Source organism: Rhipicephalus microplus, chromosome 3 (genome assembly GCF_043290135.1).
Source record: "Rhipicephalus microplus isolate Deutch F79 chromosome 3, USDA_Rmic, whole genome shotgun sequence".
NCBI classification, from domain to species: Eukaryota; Metazoa; Arthropoda; class Arachnida; order Ixodida; family Ixodidae; genus Rhipicephalus; species Rhipicephalus microplus.
In genome coordinates, this window is record NC_134702.1 from 275,402,689 (window position 1) to 275,428,156 (window position 25,468).

Consider the following 25,468-nt stretch of genomic DNA (forward strand, 5'->3'; position numbering starts at 1 on the left):
GAGAAAGAAAGGAGCCTCCTTCGTTCGCACGGTTCACAAGTGGAGCCATCAAAGTAATCGCCGTTCGGGACAAGAAGGAGAAGGCTTACTCGGAAAGGCAAGAGGCAGGTCGAGCGCCACCGTCTGAGTTTAAGCCATTGTTGGCATGCACGCGTGTCATTGAGAATGACGCGGGGACGCGACTACTTGGCTGACCGAGACATAGTGGCGGCAGGGAGACGAGCATAACCTCCCCCACTGTACGTCATTACCGAGTGCTGCTAGGATGTCGGGGCGCCTCGCTGTCGCATGCACACCTGGTAAGCGCACGGAGCCCAACGGTGTACCCACCGCTCTTAGGGAGCCTTCAACGAAGCAACAAATAATGAGAGAACTGACGGGGCTCGAGCGTGAGAACGGCTGCCAACAGTAGTCGGCGGGGGCAGCACGGCGGGGGCAGAATGGCCTGGCATGGGAGAGTGTCACACGCGCAGAACCTATTCCTTTGCGTGCTTTTTTTGACAACGTGGTTTTAACCAATTTAGTACCTGCTGTGAAGGTGTTTCTGCAATTGGTTGTGATGATGAGAGTCCCAACATGTGATTGGTGTTTGTAAAGACTCTTTTTTCAACCGATGGTTGAAAAGTGGTTGTTTGAATCTGAAATGGAGCGGATGTTCGGGCTTGGACTCGGGCAGTAGCCTGAAACTCCAACAAACGTCTCTTCGCCGGACTACGTCTCTTGCTTTGCGCTGCCACCGTGCGCTCGAGTCATCGAGGGGACCCATTCCGAACCTCAAACTTCTTCCCTCCTTAGCTAGTGTTGAAGCTAGTCGAAGAGGAGGAAATTAACTGACATACACAAATTTTTTTAAGACTGTTAGAGCTAGAGCTTTCTAAGGCACGTCACATGTCACCCCAGAAGAGTAGACACAAACTGAATAGTTGGTAGGATGAGAAAGTTTAGAGTGCTATAGCAGTACGCCAGGAAGTCTCTAGGGAACACTGACTTGCTAAGCAGCTAGTTGAACCGACAGATGATGTTAAAAGAAAATGCTACATCTATCTAAGCTGTAGAAGGGAAGCAACTCTTCTAATAAATGAAAAGATTAGAAGAAAGGGGGCTCAGTGGCTGACAGAAGAACATAAAAATGATAGAAAGGCAGCTGCGAAATTTCAGAACCATCTAAACTCTCTAAGAAATGAGACGAGCCTAGAGAAGAGGTTTATATGTAAAGCTCAAGTTGCTATGCTAAAAGAGGAAGAAGCTATTGAGTGTATAGGAACAAGGGTGACAGAAAAATTTCAACAAAGAAGTGCTTTAAGCACCACAACATACATTGATGAATCAAGTGGCGCAATGGCTCCATTTTCACAACTATAGTGGGAAAGCGCTCAGTAGAGGGTTCCTAGTAGTACATCAACAGGCCCAGATGGCAATCAATTTATGCTGATGAAGACATTTAATCCGAAGTCTAAAAAAACTTTGAGACAGACAGTGAGAAACACAATAATCAATGGTGAAGTCGCCGATGGATGGAAAATTAGCATGATGAGCATAATTTATAAAGGAAACGGGGACATCCTATAACAGTGACTTCAGTGGTCTACAGGCTGGCGATGCAGAATATAAAAAGAAGACTGCAGGCATGGATAGAGGATTAGTGGGTGCCGGGGGAACTGCAGAATGGTTTTCGGAAACACAGGAGGTTGGAAGGCAATCTGTTCTCACTGACGCAGTGGATCAAAGTAGCGGAAAAGGAACACAGGCCCCTGTGGCTAGCATTTTTGGATATCATGAGAGCGTACGATAGCGTGGTTCAAAAGGACTTGTGGGAATTGCTAGACACACTAGGTGTGGAAGGTGGAGTCACTAATATTTTAAAGGATATCTCTAAAAGTAACAATGTAGTTATGAACTGGGAAAAACAGGTGTGCCAGCCCACAGAGGTAAAAAGGAGGCTTATGCAGGAGTGTTCTCTGTCACCCTTGTTACTCATGATGTACCTGAAGGGCTAGAGGCCAAATTAGGGGGAAGTGGACTTGGGTTCGACCTCTTTTTCGTCAAAAAAGGAAAAGTCATTGAACAGTCACTACCAGCATTGATGTACGCAGATCACGCATTGCTCTAACTGTGCAGGCGGTGACTGATGTCTGGCAGCGCATGGGGGAGCAGGTGTCGACCAACACGAGAGAAGTGCTCTCTCACCTGGAACACCGCGGTGCATCGTCACAACCAGACTTTTTGGCTCACGAGCTCCTGCCGCTGCTTCTGCGCATGCGTGAGGTCTGGTGGATGACTCAGCGCCATGTGGCGGGAAACTTCCTCGCTCTGTACCAGAAGCACGATGGAGCTTCAGAACAATGGCTTATGTCGCTGAGAGAGGTGCGCACAATCGGCCAGCGTGACGACATCTATAACGCAGAATTGGTTGCATGCAACGGCACGCTAACACTCTGGATTGCGCCTTCTTAACCCGTTCATCTAAGTCTCAAAGAGAATTATTTCACCTTAAAGCTCGCACAATGTCCTTTGTCGCCGTCATCGCAGGCCTCCATGGGTTGTCAGTCTACGTCGTACACAAAGCGTTGACAGTGTAGGAAGATGAGCTTTATTCAGACCCTGAATGCATCGGGTTCCAATTTATAGTGAAAGGATCGCGGGCCACTCCCACGCAGGGCCTTACCGCCACGTCATGCGCCATCTGGGCAGCCTCGAGTTGTAAGAGGACCGGGCTCTTGAGCATGAAGTAAAAGTCGTTTTCAGAGAATTCTTGATGTTTTCACTGTAAAGACGGGCCCCTCCTGAGCATGGCTAAAACCACTGCAATCATGGGAGTCTAGACAAAGCTATAAAATATCAGCGTAACGACTTGGTGAAGGGGCTAGGTACATGTTCCCATCTCAAGCGTGGGAACCTTGCTTGATATTGCCTGTGGCAGTTTCGATATTTTATAACATGAAAATAGCAACACAAAAAAGGATATAATTGTTTAAGCTGCCGATCTTTGACACAGCTAGCAAAGGAGGTGCGTTTGGTTTTGGCGCATTTATATGCACAGTGATTTTATTTCTATTGTCATTTTCTAGTCTCCACGCAGTTATTGTCTAGTGGGATGGTATGTTGATTATGCACGAGCTTGATGTCCGGGCATATTATGTTTTCTGTTTGAAATGAAGTTCAATATCGAGCTCTGTGTTATATGTTTCTTCGTCGTTTGAGTATTTTTTAGTTTTGTCTAGTGTACAGCCACCAAGTTTCTCAACATAAACACGCAAGGGTCGACCACCCACTCTATATGGTGTGTTTAATGAAGCACAGCGGCAAAAATAATAACAATACGTGCATGCCTGCCATCAACCGTGCTGTGCAGCTGTATTCTTCTAAGCTGTTCCGGCAACCCGGCTTCAGGACGCCTGGAACAGGCACTTACAGACTGGGTGGCCGATGCTCTCGAGTTCAGGTTGGAAAAATTGGCGTATACATGATTTACTCCCGAAGCATAAAGAAATGTTTGTTCACCTTAGCGGAAAAGCCATACAGTGTAAAGAAAATTTCAGGTCTATATCTAACTGCAGCTCTTCAGAAAAGAGGTGCTGTCGCTTTGAAGAAGGTTTTTGAACTAGCAAATATTTCAAGAAGATATAACGTCAACGATGTTGTCAACGATAATAACCTAACACTTAGAGCGAATTTGTAGTATTGTGATGGGATGTCTCAGTTTATTTATTTATTTATTTACAGATACTGCAGGCCCTACCCGGGCCCATGCAGGAGTGGGATGCAAACAATACATTCAAGCAATAACTAGTCAGACACTGGAGTACAGGGCATAAATGAAAGAATACATAACTATAAAGTACAGAAAAGTCAAATATATTTTCTCGCTGTTCAACATAACTGCGCATAGCTAAGAATATTTTCAACATTTGTAGCCGTTTCAATTTCACTCAAATGACACTATTTTCAGCATACATCACTTATATGGTGAAATTATTCTTTTCTATTTGTTGAGTGAATGAAGCCGTCGAGGCAGCATTCACTACTTCCGCAGGTAATGCGTTCCATGAAAAATTGCGCGAGGAAAGAGAGCGAACTTGGTGGCATTAATGTGGCTGGGTGGCTGCCATAACGTTTAAATAGTTGTCTTCGAGTATTCTTTATTGGTCTGTGCCAAGTCAAAGAATATTGCGTTGGTGCGTCTACGTGCGCATTCACCTTCACTATTAAAACTTTTGTTTCACTACTAGTGTCCATACGGGCTTATTAAGCGTACACGAACCTCCATGTGGTGTTGTATTGCAGCCCTTTTGCGCATAGTACGTTTGACTATATGATGTTGTGATTGTTCATATTTTATTAAATTCTATCGAAATCACACTCGCGAAAATTTCTTTCAAGCGGACTGACTCGCATTCAGACTCTCCAAATTATTGCTCGCACTGGTTCACTTAGACTGAGACTCACGGCTCTACATGAGTCTGGGTGAGTCCGAGTGAGTCAACTCGTGAGTTGGTTAACCTAGAGTTACCTTTTTTTCGACATAGTGCGAGTGCTCTTTAACACCAATATCTCACGAAATTGGTGCATTTCTTGGTGCTGTTTGTTATAGTACCTTCGAATAACAGGTATAATTGCTCGCATACCAGCATGGTTATATATATTTCTTAAAAGATATCACCACATCAGGTATTTCAGCAAACACTTCTCTGTAAATTTGGAAGAGGAGGTCAAGACATCCGCCTAAGTGATTCGCACCTATGATCAATAAACATTGCAATATTGTATGAACCACAGTTCTTTGAAATACGTGGGAGTAGACGTCAGTATAAATGTGATTCTAAATAAGGCTGATAGTGATGCTGAAGTTGAGTAGATAGAACCATAGGTCGGCAAAGAAAAGTGGAACTCAGTCTCATCAAAATTTTCCTGTGCCGAACTCGCTCAAACTCGCACTCATAAAAATTTTCTTGAACTGGACTCACTAGCACTTAGACTCATCAAAATATTGCTCTTCCTGGCTCACTCATACTCAGGCTCGATTTAAGTCTGAGTGAGTCCCAGTAAGTCTACTTACGAGCGAGTTCGCCGACCTATGCTGCAAAGCAAGGGGGAGTAGAGTAGCTGATGCCATTATAAAGGCATCAACCTGTCCTTTTCATCATTTCGCCGAAAAAAAAAATCCCTACTAAGACACTTTCCTTAGTCGCCTTTGCTCAGAAGGTTTTACACATAACCTCTTCAGGAATGCCTACTGAGGCACGTGGTTATGTATACTGCAATTTGATGTTGTCTGCTCGAAACTTGTGTACACCTTTCATAACATATTAAAAGCTGCTCGGTACCCTTGTGTGCCTTACATGAGCACATCTGTACATGTGCACTGCCGCTGTGTGAATGTAAAAGAACTGTAGGAGGCCGATACAGTTGCATTGTTAATAATAACACTGGTTATAAATAATAAGGCGCATTCTGCCACAATAAGTGCGTATAAAAACAAGACAAATTAAGCGGGACAGAAAAAAAATTCTAAAACGACAGGCCTGCGCGGAAAGCGCACCACAGTCAGAAAGAGAGCTTGTATAACAGCAATCCTGGGGCTTGTTGTATAGTCTACTGAGGCTACCAATCCAAGTACCCTCGCAAAATACCCACCACTCAAAAAATCGTAATTTTTTGAAGTTGGAACGCACACATTACGCTATTAATCGTCATCCTGGGGATAAGCCCAAGTACATGAGATGCACTTGGAAGGCATTAATTGCACGTCGCTGATGACTGTGAAGAATTTCTGCTGACCCCGTTGTAATAATGTGGAGGCATTCCACCGCTCTCTTGTTGGAGAAGTCCAATTGTGTTATACCTCGTTGTTTTTATTATTACTGAAAGTTGGGCGAGTTGGTACTCATTCATGACTTCTTTGCGCAAACACGTACACGGACACAAGGAAAAGAGGCAAACAACACGCCCGTGTTGTTTGCCTCTTTTCCTTGTGTCCGTGTACGTGTTTGCGCAAAGAAGTCATGAATGAGTTTTTATCATTGTTCAGAAATGCTTTATTACACATTTTAACTCAATATTTAACCCTACATGAAGCCTGCACACATAAAAGTTTCAATAACCAGCTGACCAGTGAATGTTTGATGGCCACGAAGAGGTCTTTTGTTCAAATCCCGTTCATTTGTAACAATCTTTCCGATTACTATTTGGTTATTTCTCGCGGTAGCGTAGCGGTTACGGACACCAGAGTTAGTGGCGGCGTTTCTATACATCACCTCATTTGGCTTTCGTCTGCATCTCACTTCAACTTTCACTATAAGTGTCTTAACCGCTATCACTGTCCCCAGAATTATGGCCGGAACACGGAGTGGTCTGCTTACCAACAGCTAGGCAGTTAATTGGTGGACGCGAAGTACAGCCAACACCGCTCCTAACTGTAGTTTCCTAGCGCACGAACAAACACGCAGACAGATGAATACGGGACAGGCGCTACTTGCAACAATGTTTGTTTGAAAAAATGGTAACCATATATATATAAGCAACAGCGCTTTTTAATCCTCATGATGGCACTCACATTAAAAATTCGCACATTTTTTTATAGAACACCTTACACGAAAGGGCGATTGATTGTTCAGAAATACACTTATCTGCCAGCCCTGAGAAAGGAAGAAAGAAAGGATGAAAGAAACAAAAAAGAAAGAAAGGAAGAAAGCAAGAAAGAAAGCAAGAAAGGAAGAAAGAAAGGAAGAAAGAAAAAAGAAAGTGTTATGTCCGGGGTTGTCGTCGTCCCAATCACGTACTCCTGGAACGGTACTGAAAAGGCTTAGGCACCTCGACCGAATAAAACTTGTTTATCCCTACTCAGATGGGGGCGGCAGCTGAACTGCCGTGGGTCAGCGAGCAACGGATTGCTCTGTCGAGCTAGGGACGGAAGAGGAGGAGCAGTCTTAATGACCGAAGTCGTTTGCAAGCGGTCGTCCACCACTTCATTGTGTACCGCTCGGAGGCTCGCTTGGAACCCAGGTGTGGTTTCTCCCCCTCCTTAGATTGTCGATAGAAAGCGGTATGGCGGCTGCCGTTGTCGCGTTGACGCTCTGGGGGGAAAAGGAGCCTCGGCTCGCTGAGTGTCATTTCCCCTGCGTTCAGTACGGGTTGGCGGTGGCGCCGATTCATCGGTTGCGAGATGCCAAGCTAAGTGGGACGAAGCTGCTGTCGGGGTGCCTGCTCGAATGGAAAATTTCCTTCACAAACAATCTGGATGACGTAGCTAATTAGGGTGGCGACGTGCGGCTTTTTCGCCGATGTCGACTATCCATGACCGCAAACTTGTGCGTTTGTGAAACATCGCTTAAACCCAGCCAGGGCCTCTGTTGAACTGGTGGGCGTATATGCGCTGCCCACTTTCAATTCTCCTGCTATGAAGGAGCTTTTCTTCCTCGAACAATTTCTTCACCGAGGGCTCTGGGGCAATGGCTGTTAGCTTGGTTCGCATTTCTCGGCCAAACATCAGTTTCATGGGCGTTTCTCATGTACATCCTTGAATAGTGTTCTGCTGTCTGAAGAGAAAGCACACGATGCGGCTTTGCATTGTCCCATTCTGATCTTTAGTGAGGACGCGTTTGAACTCGGCCACGTAGCGCTCGCCTTGCCCGCTGGTCACCGGATGGTATAGAGCTGACCTAATACACGAGACGCCGTTGTCTATAAAACTCGAGAATGTTCATGAATACAAACGAATGCGGTTGTCAGAGACAACCTTGCGCGGTAGTCCAAACGTTGAAAACAACGACTGCAGAGTATTGATAACTGCCACCGATGTCGTTGTGGGCATTTTTTTTTTTACCTCCAGCCATTTGGTGTATGCGTGAACAACCGGACATGAAGATAGTTCGATAGGTCCAGCAAAGTCAATGTGCAGGGTTTGCCAAGGCGTTTCTAGTCTTTCCCATTTTGGTATAGGAGCTCTTGGTGAAGCTCAGTGGTTGCATTTGCAAAGCTGGCAATCGTGAACTGTTGATTCGATGTTACGTGCGATACCCAGCCACCACATGTAACTTTTGGCGCACTTCTTCATGACAACAATGCCTCGATGACTTGCGTGGACAAGCGACAAGGCTTGTTTGCGAAGTACCGCAGGAATCACCACCATTAATCCCAAGGTGAAGCAGCCGCAATGAGTGCTCAACTCCGTTGCCCACTTTCGGCAAGCGTTGAAGTACCTTTTAGCTTGTGCACCTTGCCTCCCTCTATAATTAGATAGACTTCCGTCAAGACCGTGCACTCCTGCGTTGATTCCGCTACCAAGTCAGCCGTTAGCGGAAGGCTAGGCAGCGCTTCGAACATGAGTACATCACCTGGCGGGGGTGGTTCGTTTATAGTGGTGTCAGCGGCAGAAGCCTCAGTGCGTCGGCGTTCAGGGGTTTTTTGCCAGTGCGATGTACGAGTACGCCGACATCTTGCTACACCATCGTGTCATTCGCGGTGACAACGTTTGTGGCATTAGTTTCTAGGTGCCCATAATACCCCTTAAAGAACATTGATCAGTTATGAAGGTCACTTTTCTGCCAATGATTCTGTCAAAAGTGGTCTGCTGCGTAGACAATGACAAGTTCCTCTTTGTCTAGCTGGGAATAATTCCTCTCTGCCTGCGATAGGGTGCGCGATCCAAAAGTGATCGGGGCTTTCCTTTCTTGGTCGTCAGCTTGGGCGAGGACTGCTCCCACTTCATATGGTGATGCGTCACAGGCTAGCACTAGGGGTCTCCTTTCGTCGCAATGTCACATAGCAGTAGGCTTCCGTAGCAGTTCTTTAAGGGCAACGAATGACTCTTATTGGCGTGGTGACCAAGTCCATGGGGCTTCGTTCTGCAGGCGCTCGTATAGATCGTTGCCCACTGTAGCTCGATATTCTAAGAACCGGTTGTAGAACGTTATTAACCCTAAAAACAACTGCAATTCTTGTCTGTTGGTAGGGGATCATGCTTAAGCAATTGCTCACACTTTGTCTTCAGTGGGATGAATACCCAGCACGTCAATCTAATGTCCAAGAACCTTCACTTCAGACACCGCAAAAACACATTTTTCTTTGCTGACGTGAAAATGAGCACGTGATAGCCTTTCAAGAATGAGCTCCAAACGTTCATTTTTCTCTTCAATGGTGCCGCTCCCGACGATTACATCATCTACGAGACGCAAACTCCGGGGATCCCGCTAAGTGTAGACACCATAAATTTTTGGAAGATTGCAGGTTCTGCAGCTATGCTGAATGGTAGCTTTTTTTTCACTATGTAGACACCCTTATGCCTAGTTCACACTGAAACATCCGCTTTTTACAGCGACCGAAATTACCCTGCCGCCGAAACGCAGCGTTGTTCGCACTGGACGCACCCCGTGCTGCCGAATATGTCATCTACTACGGGGCGAACGCGGGATGGATGCGCTGTCACCCGGTTGTTGTCGCGGCTCGCAAACGCTACTACGCTATCCGGTGGTGTATACTGCGACGATTCTCGTACGCAAGAAGCAAGAAAAGACAGTACTGCTTACTTTGCTCGCAAGTGCCTGTCTTGTAATGCACGAAGGGCAGAAAAACCATCGACGCCAGTGGCGTTGGTGGGTTTGTTTTGCTGCTCTGCAAGACCGCAACAAGCTCGGTCACGCCAACAGCAAGCTCGGTCACCTTTTTCACGAAATACGGAGGCGAAGTAGGCACAGAGTAGGTTAAACTCCCGTTGGTTTCAACATTCAGTTACGTGCACTGCGGCATAACAAGTCAGTAGGGCTTGGCCGCCATTTTTCGAAATTCCTTGACTAGCGCTGCTACTGGTCCGCGGTGACCGATTCGGCGGCACGCGCCGCGAAAATCGGTCCGAGAGCGATCGGCGCGGAGAGGGCCCTTTCGGCGGATCTCGCCGTGGCCGAACCGGATTTGGAGCACTTTCGGCGGCCGGAATGCTCAGTGTGAACGCGGCCTTAAAGGTGCTTGCCCCGCCGCGGTGGTCTAGTGGCTAAGGTACTCGGCTGCTGACACAGAGGTCAAGGGATTGAATCCCGGCTGCAGTGGCTGCACTTCCTATAGAGGTGGAAATGTTGTAGGCCCGTGTGCTCAGATTTGAGTGCACGTTAAGGAACCACAGGTGGTCGAAATTTCTGGAGCCCTCCATTATGGCGTCTCTCACAATGATATGGTGGTTTTGAGATGTCAAACTTCACATATCATCAATAACCCTAATGGTGCTTATCGCGAGCAGTTCAGATGTTGATTCGATCACCTTCAAGTGCTGGTAGACTTTTGTCAAAAGCAAGGTGCTGAAAATTTTTGCACCACGAAGCGTGCTTAAAACCTCTTTGGTGTCGGCAGTGGGTAGGACGATGCCTTTGTAGATAGGTTGGCGGTGCTCCGGTATTCTCTGCAGAGGCGTAGGGTACCATTTTTCTTACGGACGACGACAATTGATGTAGCCCATTCTAAATGTTGCGTCGGTTCGATGATTCTTTGCTCCGGCAGTCGGTCAAGCTCATTGTCGACTGACGTTCGCAGATCAAAAGGTACGAACTAGCTCTCAGAAATTTCGCCATTGCATCTTCTCGCAGCTCCAGTGGGACTGGAGGTCCGTCCCTTCCTGGTAATTTTTTGAAAAAAAAAACTGCCTTGTACTTGAAGCTGCTTGTACTTGTACTCTTGAAGCTGCTCTACTGACGGATAGCTGGATGCATGGTTAACTCTGCCAACGACCGCTCCAAGAGGCCTAAAAGGCTTTATCCCCAGCAGTGGACGACTAGCAATAGCAGATTGTAGGTCTGGCCTTTAAAATTGGTCTCTACGTTGGCCAAGTAGTTAAAGGGAGTGTCCTGACCACGTTCTCAGCTGCGTGTTGTCGTGCTGGAGAGTTAGTGCGTTGCCCCGCCACGGTGGTCTAGTGGCTAAGGTACTTAGCTGCTGATCCGCAGGTCACAGGATCAAATCCCGGCTGTGGCGGTTGCATTTCCGATGGAGGCGGAAATGTTGTAGGCCTGTGTACTCAGATCTGGGTGCATGTTAAAGAACCCCCGGTGGTCAAAATTTCTGGAGCCCTCCACTACGGCGTCTCTCATAACCACATGGTGGTTTTGGGACGGTAAACCCCAGAAATCAATTCATCAGAGTTAGTGCCTTCTCACTCCAAATACCTTGAAAAGTGTCTTCACAGATTAGCGTGCATGCTACTCAAGAATACATCTCAAACTTGATGGGGTTATCATGTACTATGATTTCTGTCTTTATCTTCGCTCTCGGACCGAGATTTGGAACGGCGTTTAGGTTGTATAAAGTCGCTGACGTTAGCGATGTTCTGGCTGTGCTATCTTTTGTCTGGACCTATTGAGCCTCGACATTGTGGTTACATTGAGCTGAACTCTTCATCCTGGGCTGTTTACGCTTGGTTATTCGATGTGTCTCCGTTTTTGGCGAAAATTGCGCGAAGTTGTCTTGAATCGACATACCTGAGGATCGTGCATGTCACTGCTTTCCAACAGCGCTGTGTGTTTTTCTTGACTTCGCCATGGCAGCAGAATGGTCTGACTGCAGACTGGTGTGGTGCACTGGCTCGACGTTGCGTCGAATATCTCTTTGCTGGTGACCGGCGCTCTCTGCTTATTTTACGCTTTGGGGAATGTAAGACCCGTCTCTGTGAACAGGCGTTTTTGTAGACCTTCGTCACGCAGTTCGCACAAAAAACGGTCCCGCAACATAATGTCCAAGGGGAGTATAGTGGTGTTCACAGGCGTGGTAGTCTATCCTCCCTCCTGCGCAGTAGCTGAAGCTTCTGAGGTCGGCTTCCCGAAATTGCAGTCAGCAGCGAGTTTCTTAAGAGCCGCCACGTAATCGCTCATTTTTTCGCCTTCCAGGTTGTCTCCCTGCTTGAAGCGGGCTCTTCTGAAGACCTCTGATGAGCTTGCATCATATTGCTCTTTAGCGCAGTTACGATTTAGTCGTAGTGAACAGTTTCTAGATTGCGTGGCTAAATCAGGGCACAGACTGTGTCATACGTATGCTCCCCACACAGCGTCAGCAGGTTGGCTCTCTCCACTGCTGAATCAGTGATGTTGTTAGCCTCGAAGAAGAATTGCAGGCGTACAAACCACGATGACCACGATGAGCCGTTGAATTTAGGTAGCCGATTCTGGAGCCCATGCGGAGCCAGCACTTTCTTTTAAAACCGTTACGTGGTGCAGGTCCGAACCTACCTCTTTGTCGCCACTGTTATGTCCGGGGTTGTCATCGTCCCGCGGACATAACAGTGGTGACACTCCCGAAACGGTAGTGAAAAGGCATAGGCAACCTCGAGTGGTAAAAATTTGTTTATTCCTAGTCAGGCGGGGGCGACAGACAAACTGCCCTGCGTAAGAGAGAAACGGATTATTGTGTCGAGCGGGGAATGGAAAAGAAGGAGGAGTCCTAATGACCGAAGTCGTTTGCAACTGGTCGCTCACCGCTTCATTGTGTACCACTTGGAGGCTCAATCGGATGACGATAGTTATAGCGCGAGAACAAAACGACAACACAGAGACAACAAGGACACGAAAGACACAAAAGACACCAGCGCTCGTGTCTTTCGTGTCCTTCTTGTCTCAGTGTCATTGTTTTGTTCTCGCGCTCTAACTTTTGTCATGCCATACCAACTAGCCCAAGCTGCCACACTTCTAAGTTACATTTCTAGTTATTCGGGCTCTTTTTAATGTGTTTCTCTTCATCATTCAGTCCTCGAAATCCTCATCGCAATCTCCATTTGCCGTGCGCGCACCTTTTCCTTTTTCATTCGCACCCAGCAGCTCCCTTTGGATGTTAAAGCTTTGTTTGGAGGTTACCACCCCTGTATCGGCAATGGCATACGGGTGTGCATAATTCTTCGGTCCGAATGGCACCAACAAGAGCGCACGTACCTGGACGCCCTGCATGTCCAGCTTCAACAAACTGATCTAACACCGGGAGTGAAGAAAAGAATATGGCGAGAGTACTGCGACCGAATAATTAGTCCTTTTGTCTTTCATGTCCTTCTTGTCTCTGCGTCGTCGTTTTGTTCTTGCGCTATAACTATCGTCATGCGATACCAACTTGCCCAAGCTGCCACACTTCTGACTGACTCGGTACCCATGAGTGGTTTGGGACAAAACAGCAACAAATAAAGAAAGAGAGAAAGAAAGAAAGGTTTAATGCATGGCTTCTGAGATTAGCTCTGATACTACGCGATTGCTACGACCATACTATTGGCGCTTGTTCAAGAGGAAAAGTAACACTTTGTCGAGGTTAGTGATAGATTAGAAACCCGCTTCTCGGGCCGACCTCTCCTCCTTCTCATTCACATTCTTGTCAATTTTTTAACATACCAACAGGAGGTGGCTTAAGCCTAATCCTGGCTAGTGTCTTTTGATGTGCGTTCGGAGAATCACACCTAAGCTTCGCCGGTGGCATTTATTCATATAAAAAATTGCACTGAATGAGCTGAGCTATGTCAGCATGTACGTAGCGTGTGCTTATGTCAGACAGATGGACAAAAGAACCATGGATGGATGGACGGATGGATGGTCAGGCAAACCGTGGATAGAACTACGGATGTACAAATGAGCCATGGATAAATGGACAGCTGGATGAATAGAAGAACAACTCATTAATGAGCGGACTGTGATCGAGCGATCTGATGCGAGTCAAGCACCCGTCAACTAGTGACACATTACACTAGGAGCTGACCGCCTTCAGCGTGGTAGTAATGTGCCGTGTGACGTGCCTGCTCCTCGCGCTTTCGCCTCACCTTAAGCTACACGAAGCTGCTCAATCTGGGCCTATGCAGCCTACTCTACAAAATAGCTCTTCCACGCTCGCCTGGCGGTCACAACGCGTTCTTCGCTCTCTTTGTGAGTAATGCCGGCTGCTCTTTAGAAAGAAGAAACGGTGCACTGCCGTTTGCTCTTCATTTTTCTATACTTCGGCCCAGAACTAACATTACCCCAGTCATGACGCCTCTTGCAGTACCAACTACTGTATATGCCCTTGACACTATCACTCGGGAAATTACCTGTACTTGCCTTCTCACCTTCCTAGTGAAACAACAGCGTTTATACGATCGACACCAAAACGTGTACATTTCGCCTCCTTTATTGGTGCTGCTGTACTGGTCTATGCCAAGTCCTTCATGCTGTTACGCTTGTAACATATAAAATTGTCCCTGCCACCTACACGCCTTTATCAGCCCCACAGGGCACCCATATCAAAACTCTGACACTATTCAAGCTTTACCACTTTACCGGGTACGTTAGCATCTAGATACGTCGATACGACGCTTGTGCTGCCGGGGATTACGCCACAATAATGTAGAATTCTCTGGAACCATGCACGTGTGTGCCCGACGAAGACGATGAAGGGCCGTCACCACTCGGTCGCTGATACTCTACACGCCACAACTAATGGTTTGCATTAAATTTTTCCTACAGCCTCGTTGATTCGGCGTTTTTACTTTCACGTAACAACAATACTTCAAGGCAGGGTATATTATCGCGCGATTCACTCACTAATTTCAGTCTTCAGCTCCGACTGCTTGGCTAAGATTTCCACCTGTTCCATAGTTGAACTAGCTCAGACGCGTCAGTTTTATTATTATTCAATACTACTAGTCGAAACTTGGTTTAAACGAACAAAAGTACACCTGGGTTACATGAAAGATGGAGGAGTGGTCCATAACCCACGATCTCATTAGAAATTAGTGTGCATCGACACTGGTGACGAGTGAACTGAATAATTCTGTTATTTAAGTGGTGCTTTTGAGGTAATCGGGAAAAACTGGGATTTAGCAAAATAAGATACATACACATGACCACATGCGCATCGGTCACACCTTATATAGGTAACAAAAGATATGTTCCTATCACCGTACCATGACATTGTATCAAGAGTTCGGTATAAAACGTACAGAGCAAAATATACAAGTAGAACAGCATATCTAATTATCTATTAACATTATATATATATATATATATATATATATATATATATATATATATATATATATATATATATATATATATATATATATATATATATATATATATATATATATATATATATATATATATATATATATATAAATATATATCTCCCGAAACTGTTGGGAAATAAATATATTTATCCTTGTTGACAACGCTCCCGTTGTGCCATATCCCATACCTGTATATATATATATATATATATATATATATAATTCTTGAAAGTCTTCCTAGATTCCGGCCGAGTTATAAGTCACCAGAAGAAGCGAACGAGCAAACGAAAAACGATGCTTTATTGCCAACGTTACGGGTGGGGACCGGCCTTCGTCAAGGCCGGTTCCCGGCCGTAACGTTGGCAATAAAGCATCGTATTTCGTTTGCTCGTTCGCTTCTTCTGGTGACTTTATATATATACATCTATATATAAATAAATAAATAAATATATATATATATATATATATATATATATATATATATATAGAGAGAGAGAGAGAGAGAAGCGTAATTCTCACACAACGAACGTTTCAGCACAGTTTAGTCTGACGTTTCGGCCTAGAGCTAGCCTTCGTCTGGGAATACAAAGCATCGAAATCGCATACTTAGATTAGTCACTGACCGAAGCCCCTCAAAAACACGTCCCCTAATAGAACGAACAAGGCTATTCTGTATCAGCACAAAAACAGTTTTCAGTGATAAAAACCGTATTTACCCAGCACTGTGTGATATCACCCTGTGTCATTCATTGGCAAGTGATACGGCTTTACGGGATACACGTGTAAATCTCGGCATTACAAATGCCATAGTTTTGTTACAAAGATAGTTGGTATGTAAAATATACGCGTTGCAGATGACAAGTAATAAAAATAAATATAAACAGATCGCTTTTTCCAATTGTATGCATTCTCAGCAGAGCGTGCTCTTAAAAGAAAAGTTCCACTGTGAAAATACTTAACAGTAATGAAGAAGCAGGCTAGCGCACGCTTGTTGTACTGTTAAACCAAGATAATTTAAGTAGAATAAAGACACGTCAATGTGCCTGTATCCTCATTGATACCATCTGCTAAAGTATTAAACTTTAATATCAGGTATGATTCCCGGAGTTCGCGATCATGACTTGAGCGGAAACCAGATTCAAAAATGGTTGCTTTCATTTTGGCTGGCATGCGAACGTGTCATGATAGCGGTAGATTAGGTAAAATATTTACATGAGATTTGTGGTTATTAAATTATATTCTGATGGGAGTTTTTGTGTGACCATATAATGTTTCGAACAGGCACTACATTTTAACATGTACACGGCACTGTAAGTGTCACAGTCTAATCTACCACGCCAATAAAAAAAAAACCAATAAAAAAAAAAAAAAAGTCTAATCTACCACGAATCTTTATTGTAAAATCCGAAGACGTGTTCGCGACGTTTTGCGTGGTTTGCATGTGCACACTTACTTTCCACCGCGGTTTGTTTTAAGGTACACAGCCACGCTCTTTACGGGCACCAATCTTAGAGGACGCTAATAAGTCGTGAAGGTTTTTTTTTTTTTACTCTCGGTAAACAAGACGACGTGGATCAGGAAAGATTTGTTTTACTTTGTGTTAAGATGTTGTGGTGCCGTTTCTATATAGCAGAGACCTTAGGAAATGATGAAAATGTTAGAATAAGATTAGTTTGAACAGAGCTAACGTTCCCGTCACTTCCCTTCAGATTGTCGACGTTGTTCAGTTGGTCGGCTCAAGTTATGGCATCGTCTATTAATTTTTCTGGATATTTTTTTTTTACTAGAGAACATTTGAGCCTATTAAAATTTTCAATGAAATCTGCACGGTCAGAACACAATCGTTTAAAACGGTGAGCCTGGTTATAAGGGATTCCTGTTTTACAATTCCAGGGGTGGCTGCTCTGAAAATGCAGGAGTAGATGTCGGTCAGTGGGCTTGCGGAACAGCTTTGTGGAAAGTAATTCTTTGGAAATAGTGATTGTGACATCAAGAAAGTTTAGAGAAGTGCGCGAATTTTTTCGATATCCCAGTCACTATTTCCAAAGCACAACTTGCTTGGGAATCATACCTGGTATTCAAGTTTAATACTTTAGCAGATGCCCCGCCGCGGTGTTCTAGTGGCTAAGGTACTCGGCTGCTGACCCGCAGGTCGCGGGTTCGATTCCTGGCTGCGGCGGCTGCATTTCTGATGGAGGCGGAAATGTTGTAGGCCCGTGTACTCAGATTTGGGTGCACGTTAAAGAACCCCAGGTGGTCAAAATTTCCGGAGCCCTCCCCTACGCCGTCTCTCATAATCAATTGAAATGGTGGTTTTGGGACGCTAAACCCCACAAATCAATCAATTACTTTAGCAGACGGTATTATTAAGGATGCAGGCACATTGACGTGTTTTTCTTCTACTTAAGTTATCTTGGTGAACAGTACAACAAGCGTGCGCTAGCCTGCTTCTTCATTACTGTTAAGTATTTTCACAGTGGAACTTTTCTTTTAAGAGCATGCACTGCTGAGAATGCATACAAATGAAAAAAGCAATCTGTTTATAATTATTGTTATTACTTGTCATGTGCAACGCGTATATTTTACATACCAACTATCTTTGTAACAAAAATATGCCATTTGTAATGCCGAGATTTACACGTGTATCCCGTAAAGCCGTATCACTTGCCAATGACTGACCTAGGGTGATATCACACAGTGCTGCGTAGATATAGTTTTTATCACTGAAAAACCGTTTTTGTGCGATACAGAATAGCCTTGTTCGTTATACTAGGGGACGTGTTTTTGAGGGGCCTCGGTCAGTGACTAATGCAAGTACGTGATTTATATGCTTTGTTTCTTCAGACGAAGGCCAGTCACACGGCCGAAATGTCGGACTGAACTGTGCAGAAACGTTCGTTGCGTGTGAACTACGCTTCATTCTACACAATCAGAGCCAGCGCGATACTTCTCATGGCCATTCTTTATATATAAATATAAAGAAGGGCTATGAGAAGTATCATGCTGGCTCTGAGAGTGTAGGAAAAAGCATATATATATATACATCAATATATATATATATATATATATATATATATATATATATATATATATATACGTATTGAAAACTCTGGGTTGGTGGATGCTGGAATCGTCGCTGGATATGGTGGAAAGAATAGTAGATATGATGAAAATATTAGTGGATTTTGATTGATTTGTGGAGTTTAACGTCCCAAAACCACCATATGATTTTGAGAGACGCCGTAGTGGAGGGCTCCGGAACTTTTGACCACCTTGGGTTCTTTAATGTGCACACAAACCTGAGTACACGGGCCTACAACATTTCCGCCTCCATCGGAAATGCAGCCGCCGCAGCCGGGATTTGAACCCGCGACCTGCGGGTCAGCAGCCGAGTACCTTAGCCACTAGACCACCGCGGCGGGGCAATATTAGTGGATATGGTGGAAATATTAGTGGATATGGTATAAACTGTAGTGGGCATAATGGCTGATGATGGCGAGAGTGGAAAAAATGATGGCAGATGGTGGTGGTGGTCGTGGCGAGCTAATGGTGGTGACGGTGGAAAATGCCGGCTCATGGTGGCAAGGCAAAACGTGTTTGGTGGAAGGCTTGGTGAGCAAGGTGGATGACGGTGGCATGATGGAAGCTTGGTGGATGGCGGTGGCATAAGAACATTACAGTATGTGAAATAAATTATTTGTAGTGTTTGATTCTTGAATGCTCAGACATATATGCTTAAGGTAAAAAGAAACCAACGCTGCTCATTACGCTTTCTGTTTTTTTTTTATTTCCTGTGGTGTCAACAACGCTTCAATTTTTGTGGAGCATAGAGTATGCGGCCGAGAATATGTTTACTTTTTGCGCATGTACTTATATCACTTTGACAACCGTGATGTGTGTGTTTTTTTTTGGGGGGGGGAAGCGATGTTTAGAAGACTGGAGTTGTCACTGTGAACGTGACAATAAATGTTTTATATCAGCGCGCAGTTGTCGACAAATAATTGAACTCCAGTTCGCAATAGCACCTTTCAATGTTAGTGCAGAACACAGCGTGGTCACTTGATGTGGCCACGCTAGAAACCCAACTCTGGTAATTCTTGCAAACTCTATTGTTTGAGCCATACGTTTAGGTTAACAAAGTGCGTGCGAATACGCATAAACTTTCAACTATCGACATGCGTCGAGATGAGCCCCAGTTAATTTGACTTTCTCTCTTCTGTTCTGCCACCATGATTTCCACCAAAGGTTAGTCATACCATCCGAGCCCGTACAAGTGTTATCGGCGCTTCTGGGTTTCAGAATACGCAATTTTGAAGAGTAAAAATTACAATGCAGCACAGCTGCCGCGTTATTTAACCTAAATGAAGCCTTTTTTATTGTGTACGGTGTCCGCGCAAGCAGCGACAAACATCGATGCGACACGCTTGCAGCACTTCCACCAAAGGTACGCCTCGCCTCACCGACAGCCGCCGGTCGCACTCGCCGGCGCTTTGCTGGCTCTTAGGCGAGATAATAGACACGCGAATTCGTACGCTTACTGAACCAATATGATAGCATAATGTTTTTGGCGGACTGCATTTGTTTTGAACAAGCCGTTATGTAGCTGGTCTTACCGACAGAGCAACAGCGGTGCGCTGGCACGACTGCGGTGTGCGTTGCGCAAAAAAACATCAAAATAAATTGTGTGGGCGCATGTATCGATTGAGCATAGAAGCGTAATAAAGCCTGAACTGATATCGCCCTTGGGAAGGAGCGAGAAACGGATAATAAACTTGCCAGTAACCACCGATAAACTCTACCTGCTGCTCAGTTCATTGAGTTGTTTTTTTTTCCTTGCGGTTGTAAATTGTAACAACAACATAGCGCCGTTGCCATTATCGCAGTGGCAATCGTTACAGGCAGCAGTTGGTCGTGTTTATCAAATGTGCAAAGTTTAGTAGCAAGTGCACATCCCATACCTCTCGAGAAAGCGACGAACAGAACTGAAGTTAAACAGTGACTTCGCGAGTTGACTACTTGGATGGATGGATGGATGGATGCTATGAGCGTCCCCTTTATAACGGGGTGGTGACAAGTATGCCACCAGGCTCAAAAAAGAAAAAAAAAACCCTTTTTTCCTTTTTTTTTATGTTGGCCTAATGCCTCTACTTCGATAAATTCTATCTTAATGGAAAAAAAGGTAAATTTTCAGCTTAAGTTCTCTGCCATTTACGGCACACTGTCCATATTTTATTTTTCCAATATTTATTTTTGTCCTTTCTCTCTAATTTTCTGCCACCAATACTCGAACCGTCTCTTACTTATTTCAATCGCGGGTGTGTTCAGCTTTCCATTGTTGTCCCTAAAACCCAAGGCTTCCTGTAGGCTCGTGCCCAAACGTACACCTGGGTGGATATCTCCACATTCAATCAGAACATGCTCCGCCGTTTCCTTATCTTTCCCGCAGCATGTGCATTGTTCTTCTTCTTTACTGAATCTTGCTTTATAACTACGCGTTCTAAGGCAACCCGATCTCGCTTCAAACAGTAAAGCGCTTCCCCTTGAATTATCGTAAAATGCCTCCCTCCTTATTTCATTTTTGCCCTTTCGGTAGTTACTCAAAGCCGGTTTTTTCTCCATAGCTGCCATCCAGTAAATCCTCTCCGCCTCCCTGACTTTTCCCTTAACGCTCTTTGTTGACATATGGCTCACAATACCAGCCGTATATTTACTAGTGAGTCTTCTAGTTCTTTTTCTCCACTGTGTGTCCACGCTCTTCCTATACAAATAACGGAACACCTTCTCTGCCCATCTACTCTCCTTCATATTTCTTAGCCTTTCTTCGAACCTTATTTTGCTCTGCGCTTCCCTCGCCTCAAAACCTGCCCACCCCATATCGCCCTTTACAGCCTCGTTTGTCGTCTTCCCGTGAGCACCCAACGCGAGGCGTCCCACAGTCCTTTGATTTACATCCATTCCCGATTGCACCTCTGCCCTCATGCACACCACTGAGTTCCCAAAAGTAAGCCCTGGAACCATTACACCCTTCCACAGACCTCGAAGCACCTCATACCTATTGTATCCCCACAACGCTCTGTGCTTCATTATTGCCGCATTCCTCTTTCCTTTTGCTGCCGAGGCTTTTTCCTGTACCTCCATGTATCTATCACTCTCATTTACCCATACTCCAAGGTACTTGTATTCACTTACCCTCGGTATTTCTTGGCCTTGTATGGACACCGTCTGATCACAGGGATCATTGAATACCATCAATCCACACTTCGTTACACTGAATCCTTGTCCAAGAGCTTCACCTTCCCTTCCGCATATATTCGCCAGCTGCTGTATATCATCTCGACTGTCCGCAAATAAGACGATATCGTCCGCATAAAATAAACCTGGAAGCTTCTGCTCAATCATCATGCCGCCCTGTTTGTGTGACAGATTAAAACCAATGTTGCTACCTTCTAGCGCTTTTTCCATACTCACCATGTACAGCATGAATAACAGTGGGGACAAAGGACATCCCTGTCTCAGACCCCTGCTAACCTCAACGTTCTCTTTGCTACGCATTCCTTCCCACTCTATGCAAACTGTATTTTCTCGGTATATCTCCCTCAAAAGCTGTATACAGTCGTCGCCCATGCCCATTCCTTTCAATATATCCCACAAAATTTCCTGATTAACGTTGTCGTATGCCCCAGTGATGTCTAGAAAAGCCACGTACAAGGGCCTATTCTCTATTTTAGATATTTCTATACACTGAGTGAGAACAAACAGGTTATCGTCTAACCGCCTGTCGACTCGAAATCCGTTCTGAAGTTCTCCCAAAATATCGTTATGTTCGGCCCATGTTTCTATTTTCATTTTTACTGCTTGCATCGCCAACCTGTATAGTACCGATGTAATGGTTAGTGGTCTATACGAGCGAATCTTGTCCTTTTCTCCCTTGCCTTTATAGATTAAGTTCCTTCTACTTTGTCGCCAACTGTCCGGTATTTGTCCGTCCTTTAAGCTTTTTTCTACTGCTTTTAACAATGCTTCTTTAGTGTTATGTCCTAGTTCGTTAATGAGGCTAACGGGAATTCCATCTAAACCCGCGGCAGTGCGCTTTGGAATTTTTCCTTCGGCCTTTTTCCAGTTGAAATTATCAAGTACTAGCTCTTCCTCTGTTGCTTTCTCCGCCACACTTTTACTCACCGGGGAGATCCCCTGGACGCTCTTTTGAAACGAATCGGCTGTTACCTTTTGGATGTAACCTAGCGCTTCGTACCCTTCCAATTGATTTCCTCCTTCATCTAGAATATGTTGTGGCGTTGTGACAGACTTCCTACCTAGCGCCTTTATGTGGCTCCAAAAAATCCTAGGCGCGGCCTCCTTTTTTTCGTGTATCTCTGTCATCCAGCGTTCACTTTCACCTTTAATTTTTGCCTCTACCAATTTCTGTACAAGGGATTTTTTCTCCAAATATATTTCCCATATTTTTTTTACTTCGTCCTGCGGCCGCTTCTCCTTTTTTGCCTTTCTATGCTCCCGTGATGCTTCGCGTCGCTTCTCGATCGCCTCCCGGATTTCCTTGTTCCACCAACTTTTTGGCTTCCTTTTTCCTTTCCAGCAAACAGTTTTCTTCTCTTTCCCTATCTCCTTCGTCATTAGATGTAACAGCTCACTATACTCCCAGTCCTTGCCTGGTATTTCGCCTACTTCTTCCTCGACTCTTGCGGCTATATTTATTATTTGTTTGTCATTTAAATACGAGCTGCCAGACTTTGATTCCATGCTCATATTTTTAGTTTCGTATCCCATTTGTAATGTTATTCGTTTATGATCACTACCCAAGCTGTTAATGCCTTCCTCGTCTATCCTCATTTCTGTCAGTTTGTGGTAAATTCCTTCAGTCATGAGACAATAATCAATACTTGATTGCTTGTTTCCGACTTCCCATGTGATCTGGCCGTCACATTTAGGCCCCGTGTTAACTATCTCCAGACTATGTTGCTCGCAAAGATCTAGTAATAACTTCCCATTGGTGTCTGAATATCCGTCAAGGTCATGTATGTGGGCATTCATGTCCCCTAGAAGGATGATTTCGGCCCCATTACCAAACTCTTTATTATCTGCACTCATGCAATCCACTATCTCCTGATTCTTTTCTCTGCAGTTATTCCCCGTCCACAAGTAGGCTACCCCTAGCCACGTTTCCTTTCCACCTACTGTGCCCAGAACCCAGAGGTGCTCTGAACACGTCTGTTTCACTCTAACCCATTTGGCTCCGCGGTGAATTAGCATTCCTACACCCCCACCTTTCCTTTCCGATATGGTCCTTTTACACCCTTCCCAAACATAATTTTTAATATGTGGTGGCTCTTCCAAGTCTCTAAGGTGTGTTTCTGTAACCGCATACACGCCTATCTGTTCTTTGTTTAACTGCTCCTCAATCTCTAACCATTTTGCCTTCTTTCTGCCACCCTGCATGTTTATGTAACTAATTGCAACACGCGCCTTTTTCCTTTTTCTTTTACCTTTTTTCTGGTTTTTCGCAATTCTACCTGTCAAAGCGTCCTCCTGGTTGTTTTCCCTGTTACGAGCTACCCCGGACTCCGAAGGGCCCGTGAGCCCCCCAAAAAAGCTACTGCGCGTCCTGCCAGTCGCCAGCCCACCTCGTGTCCAAGCCTCTTATCGAAATGAATCTTGTCTCTTTGGAATCCACCCCACCTGTGCACTTCCCTGTTTAAATCCACTACCTCGAAACCCTTCTCTCGACTAATTCGCCATATCTCTTTGTTTGCGTCGACAACCGCTCTTTGCAGGTTGACGTTGCGTACTGGTACTTCCGGTACTGTGCATACTACAATTTGCACCTGGGGGGACACGGTGCGCATGTCATCCACCCCTTTCGCCAAGGTCGTCGCTAGTCCTGACGATTCTTTTTTCAGGACGTCATTTAACCCTCCCGCAATTACAACGAGGTTACGATTGTTAGCTTTAGCTGCGAGTTGTTCACCCGCTTGACTCATTACAGTCCCCAGCGTTTGTCCTGGGAACGTCCCTATCGCAACTCTCTTGTCGCTTTTCACCCTTTCTTTGATTGCCGCTGCGCATCGGACTAAATTTGAGTCACCGGCGATGATGACCTGTTCAGACATTCCTTCTGAAACCTGCACCTGGCTGCTGACTAGGTGACTAGCGTGAGTCACGGCTGCTGGTTTGCTCCCTCCCTCCCTCAAAACTACTTCCCGGTAGCTGGGCCCTGTGGCCAATGTATCTGCCTTTGTCATGCCTGTTTCCCTCATCTCTCCCGCACGGGGGGTCGTCGCCATAATGCTTCCGCCGTCACCTGCGTCTTCGTTCCCCTTCACGACCTTCGATAGGCCCTTCTCGGCTGCCCGGAGCCTTTCCTCCATGGCTGACGTTTTCTCTCGCTCCTTCGCCAATGCATTCTCCAGCTCTGCGATTTTCTCCATGAGCCCACTCTGGACCGCCATCATATTTTTCATTTTCTCCTCGAACTCGCACTGTCTACACTTGGCGTCATCTTCTGCTTTCTCTTCCGCACTAATTTCCACCTTCCACCCTACCCCGCACTCTGAACACTTTACGGTCTTTTTGACTATGGCTAGCTCAGTTTACCGATGCCCACGTGTTAGAAAACTGTACTAAAATACACTGGTCTAAGCCAAAAAGCACCACAATAATACATAAATACGCTACACTTCACAGCACCTGCGCATGCACGTGGTCGGTCTACGCGCAGGCCTCAGCCACGTGGTGGCTGGAGCAAAAAAAAAGACACAGTACAGAATACTAAAAAGAACGTACACCGTACTAGACCTAATCAAGCTTTACGCTAGCGCCTTACGTTCTCATAACGCTACATACAGAGGCAAGCTGGAAACATGCAAAAACACTTATCTGTAGCTGTCATTCCGGAGCTCTCAAAAAACACGTCCGACCGCTTCCTCGTCACCCGGACACTTCTCGTCACCCGGACAAGTATATATATATACTTCTTTAACAGCCACAGCGCCATCTGTCGGCGTGGCGAGTGGTTAGCTTGCTCTGTTTGAAATTTGTAGGTGGCAGGTTCGATCCCACGCTGGCGCACCTTTTTTTTTTACGGGTGCTTGCTACATTTATTTTATACAATAATATTTATTATGTCTTTAGTGGCAGCTCGTCACGATAGTTGTGACGGTGCTTCGCGCTCCACCATTGCCGTATGGAGCGCGCCATCTACCATCCGCTCCACCTTACGCCCCCGTACACCATGTGCCACCAACATTTCCACCGCCATAATCTACCAAAATGGTGGTTGGTGGAATCCACCATTCCTATGGTGAACGTTTTTTCAACAGAATATATATATATATATATATATATATATATATATATATATATATATATATATATATATAGAAATTGGCTTGAGCGGACAAACGTGCGAAAACTTTTATTGCTCCTACGTTTCGGCCGGGGTCCGGCCTTCGTCAGGGTCCCTGACGA

General features: G+C 45.3%; 1 protein-coding gene across 2 annotated transcripts in view; it reads left to right on the top strand.

Annotated features, from left to right (window-relative positions):
* The window catches only part of LOC142804276 (uncharacterized), a 545,204-nt gene that overhangs the window by 434,882 nt on the left and 84,854 nt on the right, over positions 1-25,468 (top strand). Inside the window, exon 5 of one of the 2 annotated variants that reach the window (XM_075891027.1) lies at positions 2,119-2,364. The exons of the other annotated variant lie outside the window; for it this stretch is intronic. Within the exon in view, the coding sequence (XP_075747142.1) occupies positions 2,119-2,364 (246 nt within the window). The remainder of the gene's footprint in view (positions 1-2,118; positions 2,365-25,468) is intronic. 2 annotated transcript variants of the gene reach the window in all.